This window comes from Mus caroli, chromosome 4 (genome assembly GCF_900094665.2).
Source record: "Mus caroli chromosome 4, CAROLI_EIJ_v1.1, whole genome shotgun sequence".
In the NCBI taxonomy this organism is placed as follows: domain Eukaryota; kingdom Metazoa; phylum Chordata; class Mammalia; order Rodentia; family Muridae; genus Mus; species Mus caroli.
The window spans coordinates 46,222,815-46,235,750 of record NC_034573.1 but is presented as its reverse complement, the minus strand read 5'-3'; the positions used below and the strand labels follow the sequence as shown (position 1 = coordinate 46,235,750).

Here is a 12,936-nt window from a genome sequence, read left to right as displayed (position 1 = left end):
CATTCTTCATCTAGAAGATGAAGACTGAGGGAAGCCTTATGAACAAGTGAGTTTGTGAAGAAGCTGGGTTTAAGGCAAAGGAGAGGAAACTAAGCAGAGAGATATGGAGAAGGTCTTGGAAGCTTCGTCTTGTTTTCACTTGGCCCGTCTTCCTGTCTAACAAGTATTTTTTGTTTTCCTTTTAATGTTTTGCTCTATTTTTTTGAGTCAATGAATTGCAACTCTGCATCCTTTATGTTTTGTCTGGCTGTCTGGCTGTCTGACTGTCTGGCTGTCTGGCTGTCTCACTGTGTGTGTGTGTGTGTGTGTGTGTGTGTGTGTGTACCTACACATGCTCACAAATACACTCTTTCCAAAACATCAGAGAAGCCTTGTTCCTTGGAGAGCATCTGTTCATCTGCCCATTAGATATCAGCTTGTCCAAGCTAGGAAACCCCGTTGCTGGCTCTTGCGCATACCTTTTGCCAGATAGACACTTAAGTGAACTGCAGATAGATAGGGATGTTCTGAACCACTGTAATTGATTTCCTGTTCCCAGCTTCAGTACCTTGTATATGCTCCTAATATAGCAATGACTGGTCAGCTCGTGGTCAATAAGAGACTGCTCACCCAGCTTAGTGGAGCTGTGTATTTATAGGAAAAAAAAAAACCTGGAATTCTAGTAATGGTCATAAATGAATATACATTAGGATAAAATGTCTCTTGTGTACATTTTCTAAGATTTCTGTAAAAAAAAAAAAAGTTGCAAAGCCAATACATTTGCATTTGTGATGCTGTGCTATCTCTTGGAGTTTTGTAAGGAACCAGAAGCACTGGAGTCAGAAATATGATTTCTCTCCTTTAACAGTTTGACATCAGCCTTTCTTCTCAACTATGTCTCTCAGAAATCTCCAAAGACATGACAAGGAAGTTCTAGACATTTTCATTTGCTCCTTTTTCTTAAAGTCAATTCTATTTCTTGGTAACCCTTGACAACAAATTTGCCTGGCAGATTCCTAAATCTTCAAGCTACACAAGAGACATCCAAAACTTTCCCCCAAAAGGCCCCTGTTTTCTGTGTGTTCTCTCATGCCACACACCTGTGCATAACTCCATCACAATCCTGGTTTCAGAAAGGATGCAAGGATGCAAAGATGCACAGCACTGACTCAGCAAAACTCGGTGAAATTTTAAAATTAAAAAAGCACTTGAAAGCCAGGAAGATGAATCAAGTTCAAAAGACCCAGCCTCTGCTTCCAGTACCCTCTCCTTATGATTCATCTAGTTTTTCCTCTCTGTTGGCTTTCCTCCCCTTCACCTTAAACTCATATTCTTCACAAACTCACAAAAAATAGCTACTGGTAGTGTGCAAGTTTAGCTCCTTTGCCATCTGCCATCAGGGAAGAAGAACCACTCTTTTATTATTATTATTATTGGATATTTTCTTTATTTACATTTCAAATGTTACCTCCTTTCTAGGTCTCCCTTCTGGAAACCTCTATCTCATCCCCCTCCCTCTGCCTATAGGAGGGTGCTTCCCTGCCCACCTACCCACCCACTCCTGCCTTCCTGCCCTGGCATTCCCCTATACTGGGTCATCAAAGCCCCACAGGACCAAGGGAGCTGCTCCTCCCTCCCACTGATGTCCAACAAGGCCATCCTCTGCCACATGCAGATGGAGCCATGGGTTCCTTGTGGATTGGCAGGATTAATATAGTAAAAATGGCCATCTTGCCGAAAGCAATCTACAGATTCAGTGCAATCCCCATCAAAATTCTAACTCAATTCTTCATGGAGTTAGAAAGAACAATTCTCAAAATCATTTGGAAGAAACACTCTTATCTCAGAATAGTTTGAAAACTCTTGGAACATACAAGAATAGCTTAATCACTACCTGACTCATCAATCCTGTGGCCAAAGGCAAAATACTTTGAATAGCTTTATGAGGAGTAGCCCCCATCATTGGATCTGGCTTCTGTGATTGAAGAATCAGAACTGCTTAAACATATCCCCTTAAAATACCTACATGTCAGGTTATGTGGAGAAGGCTGTAAAATACTAGAGTTTACATAAATGGATTTAAAATCCTAGTGGCTGAACAGTGATTATATATAGAGAGAGAGACAAGTAGATGTGGTAAGACAGTGGTCCTGTCATATTTTCTAGGCACACTAGTTCGGCTAGTAAATAGATTGGTGTGAACTAATTCTACTAGTTCTAAAATATAACACACACACACACACAAGCAAGTTTAACTTAATATGTATAACTTTGTTAAGTAATCTATATTTCTATTATTAATATAGTCTTTGTAGTTTTGGGGAATCTGACCAACCAATGTTCATCGTTGAGCTCAAAAATATATAGAAGTAACGTATTTAAAAGAAAGTTTAAACTACATCCCCTTCCTACTGTGGGTGTGTTTGGAATGAGGGTGGCATGTCCATGCCATGACATACTTGTCAGAGGAGAGCTTGAAGGAATTGGTTCTTTCCCTCTACCATGTGGTTCCCAGAGATTGACTCTAGGCAGCAAGCACTTCTACCCACTGAGCCATTATGCAGAGCCCAAGTAAAAATATTTTTTTAGGAAATCTACTCATTTACAAAAGGCAGACAGAAATATTTACATAAATGAATAATTTAATAATGTATACTTGTGCCCAAAAAGAGCTTTGAATTTAATCATCAGATATTTTGTTCTAGTTACCAAGTGCTATGATAAATATTTTCATATATTTCAGATTAGATCCATACTTTCAATGAGCCTTGGTGACTAAGTAGACTAATTTGCCTTTCAAAACCACTTAGATCTTTATGCTTCTGATGATATCTATTTTAGATTCATTCTTGGCTAGAAGGTTCTGAAGTCTTGAATTCCTTTCTTTTTCTAATTTACCTTCGGCAGGAAGTCACACATTCAGGATGACAATTCAAAAGCCATTTTGGCTTTTACCCTCGAGATCCCCCAAGTCATCCCTGAACTCTGCTGTGGTTTGTGTACCCACACACTGGTATTTGGGTTTTTTGCGCCTATGTGTTCTGATTCTCGTAACTCTACCAACTAGGCGCTTCCCCTTCATACCAAGCTTACTTGGAGAGTGACATTTCTCAGTCTTTAGGCATGAGAGACTGTCACAATGCCCTCCAGTTTGAGATTCACCTTCACCCGTGGAAGCACATTTGCAATTCTTTCCAGCTGTTAAACAAGCCTGGTCATGGTGGACTGGGCTCAAAGATGCCACCCTGTAGGTTGATTCACAGCCATGAGCACTTCCTTTGGACAGTGCTCTCAGAGAGAGATTACTCTGACCTCTGCTCACGGATTGCTTTCTAATTCTGACACACCAGGATTTGGATCTGGGTGTCCTGGGACTGTATTGTCTTTGGGTTCTTCTACTGTGGTGTGAACCAACTTCTACACATTGGGAGGACTGGCTGTACCTTACCATCTTTTTACTAATAGAAGTCAGCATCTTATCATTTCTAGTAGGAGAGGTGCTATTTTCTGAGACACAAAGACAAGAATGATTACTTTCTCTGGATTTGCTTTTTATCAAGGTTCTTTCTTTGGGCAAACTTTGAAAAGCCTTTAGTGAAGATTCTTCAAGTTTCTTTCTTTCTGTTTCTTTTTTCTGATAATGTACCTGTTGGCCAGGATTCAAAACATTTGTTTCCCTTATAGTGCACTCTTTGGGGAGTGCCTGATTAGAATCTATCAATGCTCTAAAGATGTTTGGACTTGTTTCCTGCCTCTTTAGATCCTGGACATGGTGAGGAAGCAGTTTTGTGCTTTCTGCCTTTTTCTCTTGGTTATCATTTCTATAATACTCTTTGTCTGGCCTTCTTGCCCTGAGATAAGCCCAATTCAGTGAATTAGTAGTACAAATCACGCCTCTGAAATCATCTGACCCCCACTCATCTTTGGTCCAGACATGGCGTTTGTTTGCTGGTTTCTGATGGGTTGTTGAGATTTGGGGATTTTTTGAGGAATGACCCTTAGGAAACTGTTTCAAGCCAGAGTCAGAGCTCTGCCCAGTCTTATTCCAGGTCTTCTTGGACTGCTTTATGCCTCGTTGAGATTTCATGAAGGAGAGCTCCTGTGGGAAAGAAAAGGCTGGAGCTGAAACTGTGCTCTTTTTTTTCGAACACCTTGAAACAGGACACTGATAGATGGCATTGCGGTCATAGGTCTCCATGTTGTAAGATGAATCAACAAAACTGATAAACTCATGAAGAAAGTGCTGGGTGTATTGGAAGAGATAAGGCTCCAGGAGGTGAGTGAAAGCTTCACTGTTCAAGTTAAATTTCGTCATGTGATGGAGAATGGCAGTCAGGATATTCTTCACTGTGTAACCATAGTCTCCACAGATAGCTGTGAGTTCTCGTTTCAGCCAGGGAATCAGCCGGTGCAGGCTACTGGGATTTCTTTTAAAATAATGAGCTGAAAAGAACCTTTTCAGTCCAGAGCCCTGGACATATTTTACCCAGATCCCAGAATAGTACAGAGCTCGTCTAAACTTCACAACCACATGGTCTCTAAAATGGCTCAAGGACACAGAGTGGGGTGGAAGCCTCTCACTGTCTCCAAACTTGCTCAGTAGTTCTTGGATAGTCAGTTCTCTCAATGATTTGGTCTTCTTTGATGTCTGGCTGAGGTTTTGTGTTTGAGAGAAGTCCACAGAACTTTCCTCCTCTGAAGCGAGAAATGTGAAGTCTTCCTTGTTAGTGCTTCCCAGTTCGTTAGAACAACACTGAGAAAGGAAGCGTTGCATGATGGGAGAGATTGTGGATTTCTTAGTTAACCTTGAGTATGAAGCGCCATCCCCTCTCTTTCCGGAAGAGTAATTCCAGTCAGACTCACTCGGACTACCTTCCACACAGCTAGGGCACTCACACTTGGATGAAAGCTCGATCGCCATTGGTTTAACAGATGGTATTTCATGAGTCGAAGGTGAGAAAAAAAAATATAGCTTCAAATCAGTTTTTCATCTTGCATGAAAAAGATCTATTAAAAGTACTCCATGCATGTGCTTATAACATGCTCACTCTGGAATTAATGCTGGAACAACGTTAGGAGGAGACAAACTATTTCTCAAATTCTTGGTAACATGCACAGGGTGCACAGTGAATATAACGGAGTGAAGATACGGGCATGTTGTGGTTGTTTCTTTTTCAAAGTAGTTTTTCAAGGTCTGAAAGGCAAACTCAAAGAAAAGAAAATACACATTATCCCTGAAAACATACGCATACAAGTAGTAGTCTACAGATTGTGCAGGTTGTATTTATTTACTTACTAATAACTCTCTCTCTCTCTCTCTCTCTCTCTCTCTCTCTCTCTCTCTCTCTCTCTCTCTCACACACACACACACACACACACCAACAATTAAAGGGGAAAAATTCCTGAATTTGACAGAGAGCAAGGAGGAGGAGTACATGTGAGGAAAAGAAAATGGAAATGATGCGATTATATTATAATCTCAGAGAATATATTTTTAAAATTTTAAGCATCCTATTCTTTGACCTGACAATTCTAACTATAAAGTTTTATTTTAGATATACAGAAAGTACACAAATTGACAGTTTTCATGGTGGTTAAAAAAACTGAAAATAACCTAAATGTACATCAGTGAGAGATGTGTTGGATGAATGATGCTCTGTTCATTGTATTTAATATTAAGCATCTATTCAAGTGAAATGAGAAGGCTTATTACCAAGAAAAGTAGATGGCTGAATATACTGTTAACTTAAATAAAGAAATATGGAACACCATGTAAACTGTTGGACAGTCAGACTTAGTGGCTCACACTTGTTATGCTAGCACTGGGGAGGATGAAAGGGAAGGAGGTTGCTTTCTATGGGACCCAGCTTGGGTTCTTAGACACTGATTATTTGATGCGAGTGCTATAAACTAGGTACAAATAGAAGCAATACATTTACACTGGGAATAACAAGTTAGATCTCTATTATACATATTTGTGTGGATGATTATGAGAAAAATTTTCAGAAGTAAGATGTTTTAAAGCATATTGGGAGAATGACATGAACACTGGTCATTGCCTACATCTGGTGCTTTCAAGCTTCAGTTCTGATAGGCAGAACTGACAGCTACAAATGACAGGGGTCAATGAATAGAAGGTGTTTGAGGTTGAACATTCAATACAAGACACCTTTCTCAGTCTGTGTATACAAATGTTGGTGTCTTAAAGGAGATTAGCTTTAAAATATCACCCCAAGGAGTCAACATAAAAACTTATAGCTAGAAATAAGCCAACATATTTATAGATTAATATCAAACAATGTGTTTCTGAAAGTAGCTGAAGGACTCATAATTTTAATTTTACAATGACTCTAGTATAAATAAAGGCAAACAAATTCTCTCAGGAACACAGGACACTCAAGTCTCATGAGAAATTTCCCAAAAATGAATTTATAACTAAAAATCAGTAACAAACTTGGTGCAATACTGCGATCCTTGATACATGGAAGGCCGAGGAAAGAAGATCACATGTTCAAGCCCTGCCTGGGCTACAGAGGAGTTCAAGGCTATCCAGGGCAATTTAGCTGAGATCATGTCCCCAAATTAAAAATGTAGAGCACTAGTAATTGTAGAGAATTTATTAACATGTGTGAAGACCTTGCTTTAACTACTGGTATCATTGCAATCAAACAGAGAGAATGTGTGTGTGTGTGTGTACCCAGAAGGATATGAAACACAATCAAATAATATTAAGAGAAATAAAAATGACAAAAATTGAAAATTTAAATGGATCAAGCAATATAAGCACAGCCAAAGAGAGATACTGCCATGGCACAGTAGAGCTCTGAACCCATTACTCAGACTGCATTAAGAGAGGCAAAAACAAACAAACAAACAAACAAGCAAACAAACTGGAAGATAAGAGAAAGAAAACAAAATGACTAGGTTTAAGATGGAAACTAGAAAAGGCAGTTGTGAAAGAGATAAGGGCTCACATCTTTCAAGGATGTGTAAAATATGTAAATCATCACTTAGAATTATAATAACATTCAACTGTAGCCAATAATAAAGAAACCCAGATCAAAATAAACCAAAGTGAAGCTGCAGTACATGAAACATAAGGTGCTTTTTCAATTGTCACTAAAAATGATGAGTATATCTTCAAACTGTTTAAAGCCAATACCATTCTGGAATTATGTAGTCAGTAGATGTGGCCGTCATGAAGCAGATCGAAATTTTATAGGATTTCAGAGAGAGACATTTTGGGGAACTAAAGCTCCAAAACTTCACACACCAGCATCCTCTCAAGAAGAATGTGTGTGAAGTATAGTCTGTAAGAAAAAATACTGGAGGAAAACAATTAAGAGTTGGAAGAGAGACTAGCAAGAGAGCATGGTGGGCATGGATGGCATGGATCCATATAAAGAAGCAGTGTGCAGAATAGCATCCCAAAGATGATTTAAGAATTAAGATGACAACAAAACTCCTATCCACCTTGGCCATCAACTTTATGGCCTTGTTGCTCCATGTGTAACTGTTGCAGGAATCCCTTATGTAATCACATGACAGACTTTCACCTTTGAAGAATCTGTATTCAAAGACCTAAGTTAAAGCCAACTTGTCATTCCATAATGTGGTCAGAGAAGATGAATTTCAGAAATTAGCTCAATATTCTAGACACAGCTCATTTCAATAGACTGTTTTCTCACCAAGCCTTCATCTTGAAAAGGAAAAGGGCATGTGTTGCATACCTCAGTAAATGAACAAGACCCCATTCAGCTGAACCTTAGCTGCTGGATTCCTTTGTTTATACTGACTAATCTGTTCTGTTTACCCTAGAGACAGAATTCAGAACTCAGGGCAAGTTCTATTTCAGGCTGAAGTTACAGAGAAAGCCTCATGAAGCTTGGCATATCGTATTTCGAATCAGCAAGTGATGTTAAGATGCAATGATGAATAAGACAGGATTCAGGCCAATGATTTAGAGGAATCTTTCATCTTCTGGTAGATTTAAAGCAACACTCTAGCAAGAAGTCTGACTCAGAAGATAGTAAACACTAAATGGAATGCAGTCTTTCTTGATGAATAAATGCTCCTCCCCCCAAAAATATGCAAATGTTTGGATTTAAATTATTTAATCACAAACTTGTCACTTTCTCTTTAAACAATGAATAAACAGTTTAATATGTACACAAGGTGGAGTTACTCACGTCTTGGCTGTGAACTACCATTTTGGAAGCAAAATGAGTTTAAACATTTTTTTTTCACATTTTTTTTCACATTTTTTTACTCATTCATGTCTAAATAGTAGTTAGCAGACCGTACTATTGGAACATTATTCTTTGTTGTTGTTGCTTCTCTGTTGTGCTGCAGTAGCTTGGTTGTGGTTGTTCAGGTCACTCAGTTACTCAGACCTGGGATGAAACACCAAAGATTGAAGGGCATTTGGGAGGAATCAGAGAAGGTTTCTGGCATCTAATAGTTATTTAATAGAACAGTCATTTTAAGTGTTACTCAGAGAGGGTTTCATGCAATACACTGTATCACCTCTTACGTGTGTGTGTGTGTGTGTGTGTGTGTGTAAGCCTATCTACAGAGATCAGAGAAGACCTTTCTGAAAGAGTTATTTTTCTCCTTTCACCGTGCTGAGGCCCGATCTCTTCTGCTATTTCTGACATGCGCATACACTAGGCTGGCTGGCCCATGAACTTTGGGATGATTCTTCACTCTCTTCAATCTCACCATAGAGTGCTCAGATTACAATTCTGTACAACTATTGCCAGATTTCTTGCATGGGTTTTGGACATGGAACGCAAAGAATCGGGCATGGAAAACAAGCACTTTTACCTAGTTAGCCATCTTTCTAGCCCTTCTTTTTTTACCAAAAAAAAAAAAAAGTGTCTTATATAATAATTCTGTAACTTCAGATAAGCAGAATTTTTGAAAGTTTGCAACTCTAGGACAATACCCACTACCAGCCCTACTTAGAGGGAAGTGAAGGGGAGACATGCTTTTCTAATACTAGTCTCTTACTCCCTGAGCTTTGTGACATGATTAGATGAGATGGTAGATGGCAGAAGTTAACGTATTTCAGAAGTCACTCATATACACATCAGTGAACACAGAAACAAATCTGACCATCCCCTTTACCCCTCCTATCTTTCTCTTCCTTTCCTTTTTTAATTTTTCTTTTCCTCCCTCAGGTCTTAAGGTCTCAGAATTCGAAAGCAGCGTGGAGATGAAGAGGATACTGGGAAGGGCATGTCTTGCCATTTAAAGTGAGGATTCATCAGGTTAAGGAAGATTATGATGTAGCAATGGTAAGACGATTCCAAACAGTTCATCCAATAACCAGGGGCTAGAAACTTGATCTTTTGTTTTCTGACCTGGGTCCTGAGTACAGGACTTGGAAGACCATATCTTCTGACTTTGTTTATGAGCAGAGTTTCTATACTCATTGGATGCATAATTATTTGTTATAGACTGTAGGATGCTAAGTATTGTCTTTAGTCCCTACCTAGAAGGTGCCAGTGGTACCCTACTCCAAGCAGAAAGGTCTCCAGATACTGGTATTGCCCACCCTGCCCAGTTAAGAACCCTATTTGTAGTGTTAGCTTAGTATGTTTGGAGATGCATTCCTTGCTGTACTAGAGCAATTCTTCTACTAAAACAAACAAACAACAAAAAGCAAAAACAAAATCACAACACACACATTTGTAAGAAAGACCCACATATAAAGTAGCTTAAAGATCAGGAGTTTGACACCAGAAAAAAAAAATCTAATCTTACATTTTGATATTTTTTTTTGTTTGAAAAAATTTTAGATAAGTAACTTAAGTGACTTCACTGTGTTTTAATCACTTAACTTGGATGCTGGGCCATGAGAAGTTTGTTTGTTTGCTTGTTTGTTTGTTTGTTTGTTTTATAGCACCCATCACCACAATGTGTTATGCTAACATGTGTCTGTTTCTTCTCTGCTCTTACTGAAATAGAAGCTTCATGAAAACAGGATTGTATCTTTGGTTTATACATCACTGGGTGTCCATTGCTTCAAATAACTGACATGGAAGGATGCCCTATGGGTAACTGTTCAACAAATTTGGGGTTAAAGAATTTTGAGGACAGGGGAGATGGGTCATCAGGTAAAAGCACTTGTCATATAAGCCCAGTCACGTGAGTTTGATCTCCAGAAATCACATTAAAAGTGGGGAAGCAACATAGTGGAGTGCGTCTGTGATCTCAGTACCCTACAGAGAGACGGAGTTGGAAACCAGAGAATCACTCCAATGCTTTCAGGCTGGCTAGCCTAGGGTACTCAGTGCAGCAGCAGAAATGAAAATGTTTCTGCCTCAACCGGTTGAGAGGTGACAACTGACTCCATAGAATTTGTCTTTGGGCCTTGGTACCTGTGTACCCACACACATACCTTGAAACACAGAGAGAGAGAGGGAGTGGGGAGAAAGAATAAATAAAAGTTAAAGATGAAAATATTTCACAAATAGCAGTGTCTGCTGAATAAATGCAGATTAGGTTTTGTCAAGACTCTAACAACATTTTAATCAATGTAATAACATAGTTTTATTTTGCCCATCTTTGTTAAAGATACCATGCTTAATATACTAATGTGTTAACTGAGAAATCAAAACTAGTCAGTCTGTAAGTCCCACACGTAAGACCTCAAGACTAAATGCCATGTTCAATGCCTCTGTTCCATGTCCTCCACATATGTGGGGATTTTCAAGGCATTTTTCTGTCATTTATTTCTAGTTTGACTGCATCGTGATTTGAAGGCATACTCTCTGAGATTCCTGCCCTTTTTATATTTCCTAAGGTATATTTTATGGGTCAGGATATTGTCTGTCTTAATGAGTATTCCATGTGAGTTTGATGAGGATGTGCAATCTGGTGTTGGTAGGTGGACTGTCCTATAACTGTCAACTAGATCAAGTTGATTGACAGCAGAGCTCAAGTCACCCATATCCTTACTGATTCTGTGCCTGCTTGGTCTATCAATTACTGAAAGAAGGGTGGTATGGGCATCTCCAACTATAATCCTGTATTTGCCCTTTTCTCCTTGCAGTTCTAGTGCACCAGGCTGCATACATATTGATGTCCCTTTGCTAGGTGGATATTTCCATATACAATGAGAGCTCTTTACCATATACAATGTATATCTTTTTCTCTGATAATTTTTCTTGAGTTGATGTTTGCTTTTTTGACAAGTTTCTGTAGCAATTTTAATTTTCTTTTAATTAGTGTTAGCATAGTATCATTTTCTGACAAGAGCCATCTAAAAGAGCTTAAAAACTAGCAGGTGATCTTCCTGAGAGTTCCACCATAAACTGTCACTCTATGATGGATTTGCATCTGTAGGCAAGGCTGAGATTATATCCGAGAAAAGATTCCTGCTAGTAATATGCTTTTCCTGTTATTATTAAATAAATAACACTCATTAGGAGTTGAACCACCTTTTTGAGCAGATTTATGCAGACCTAAGAAGATGCACTATCTTTTAGTAATGCTATATAGACAAATAGAGAATGATTCTATAGAATTCCTGATTTCATTCAAATAATTTTAGGAAGAAAGTTTTTAGAGATAGTCTTAGTTGCTAGAAAAAACGTAATAAAGTCAAGAATGCAATGCGCCCACTCCTCAGACTAGTAAATAAAGGCTGCATCATAAGAAATACAATGAGCTTTCATACTTACACTAAACTCCCGTTCTATGTAACATTTATCTCTGAGGTAATTTTCTAAAGAATTTTTTGTCTAAGAAGGTATAAAAGACCAGAGAGAAGAAATAAAGTTGTTGGTTGAGTGGTTTTACTTGGGGAGGTTCTGCCCCACCCATCCACCCACCCACCCATCCACCCACCCACCCATCCATCCAAATGTGTATATTTGTCTATATATTTGTGTGACTGTATATGTTTATATATGTAAGCATCTATGAATACTTGTGGAGTTCGTTGTGACAGTCCAGCCTGGCCAGAGTGTGGGTGTGTAAATGTTTAAATGTATGTGTGCCTGTGCATATTTGACTGCATAAACCATCTTAATTCTTTTCCTTTCCTTCTGCTCTGGTCTACAAAGAGTTAATCAGCTTAGCCAGAGAGGGTTCTGGCTGATTCACCCAAGAAAGGAGCACTGGCCATAAATCCTTTTACTTAATTCCCCTCTGTCTTACTTTGAGGTGCTAAAAGCCAGAGACTGAAGTTTCTGGCTGAAGAGGAACTTAGGCAGGTCAGCCACCACTCCAAAGTAACTTAAACTTAAGACAGGTAAACATTTGATCATCGAAAGGCAACTCTAAGTATCTCACAAGACCAACCTCTGCTTCCCAAGTGCTGGGACCACTGCCCTGCTTCACAAGGCCACGTCTTGCCCCTGCTGAAGCTTTTCCCCCTTGACCTCAAGAGAGAAGCATCATGGTTAGCCCCCAGCAATCCACTATCCTTTTACTCTGAATATAATTTTCATGGTTAGACTGGGTTTCATGTATATAGCATATAGATGGGTCTTATTTTTCTATCTACTGTGTTTCAATCAGTCTAGTTAGAAGCCTCACATTTAAAATGGTTATTGATATAGTTTAATTAATACTTGCCATGTATCCTAGTTTGCTTTCTGTTGCTGTGATAAACACCACGACTAAAAGCCACTGGGGGCAGAGGGTTATTAGCCTTACAATACCAGGTACAAGACCATTATTTCAGTTGGCAAGTTACAGTCTATCACTTAGGGAAATACAGGGTAGGGACTCATGATGAGGCAGAGGCAGAGGCAGAGGAGGCAGAGGCAGAGGCAGAGAGGCAGAGAGGCAGAGAGGCAGAGAGGCAGAGAGGCAGAGAGGCAGAGAGGCAGAGGAGGCAGAGGAGGCAGAGGAGGCAGAGGCAGAGGAGGCAGAGGCAGATGAGGCAGAGGAGGCAGAGGCAGAGGAGGCAGAGGCAGAGGGGCAGAGGCAGAGGGGCAGAGG

At 39.4% G+C, this 12,936-nt stretch overlaps 1 protein-coding gene across 4 annotated transcripts in view; it reads right to left on the bottom strand.

The window, feature by feature from the left end:
• Positions 1-2,603: 2,603 nt before the first annotated feature.
• Positions 2,604-12,936, bottom strand: part of LOC110292841 (E3 ubiquitin-protein ligase Topors-like) — a 14,857-nt gene continuing 4,524 nt past the window's right edge. The window contains exons 2-3 of one of the 4 annotated variants that reach the window (XM_021160439.2): positions 8,284-8,372; positions 2,610-5,185 (exon numbers count right to left, since the gene is read on the bottom strand). In XM_021160439.2, the coding sequence (XP_021016098.1) occupies positions 2,912-4,900 (1,989 nt within the window). In that variant the 5' untranslated portion in view covers positions 4,901-5,185; positions 8,284-8,372 and the 3' untranslated portion in view covers positions 2,610-2,911. Of the gene's footprint in view, positions 5,186-7,709; positions 7,750-8,283; positions 8,373-12,936 lie in introns of those variants that run through there. The other 3 variants (XM_021160440.2, XM_021160438.2, XM_021160441.2) reach the window with 3 other exon arrangements.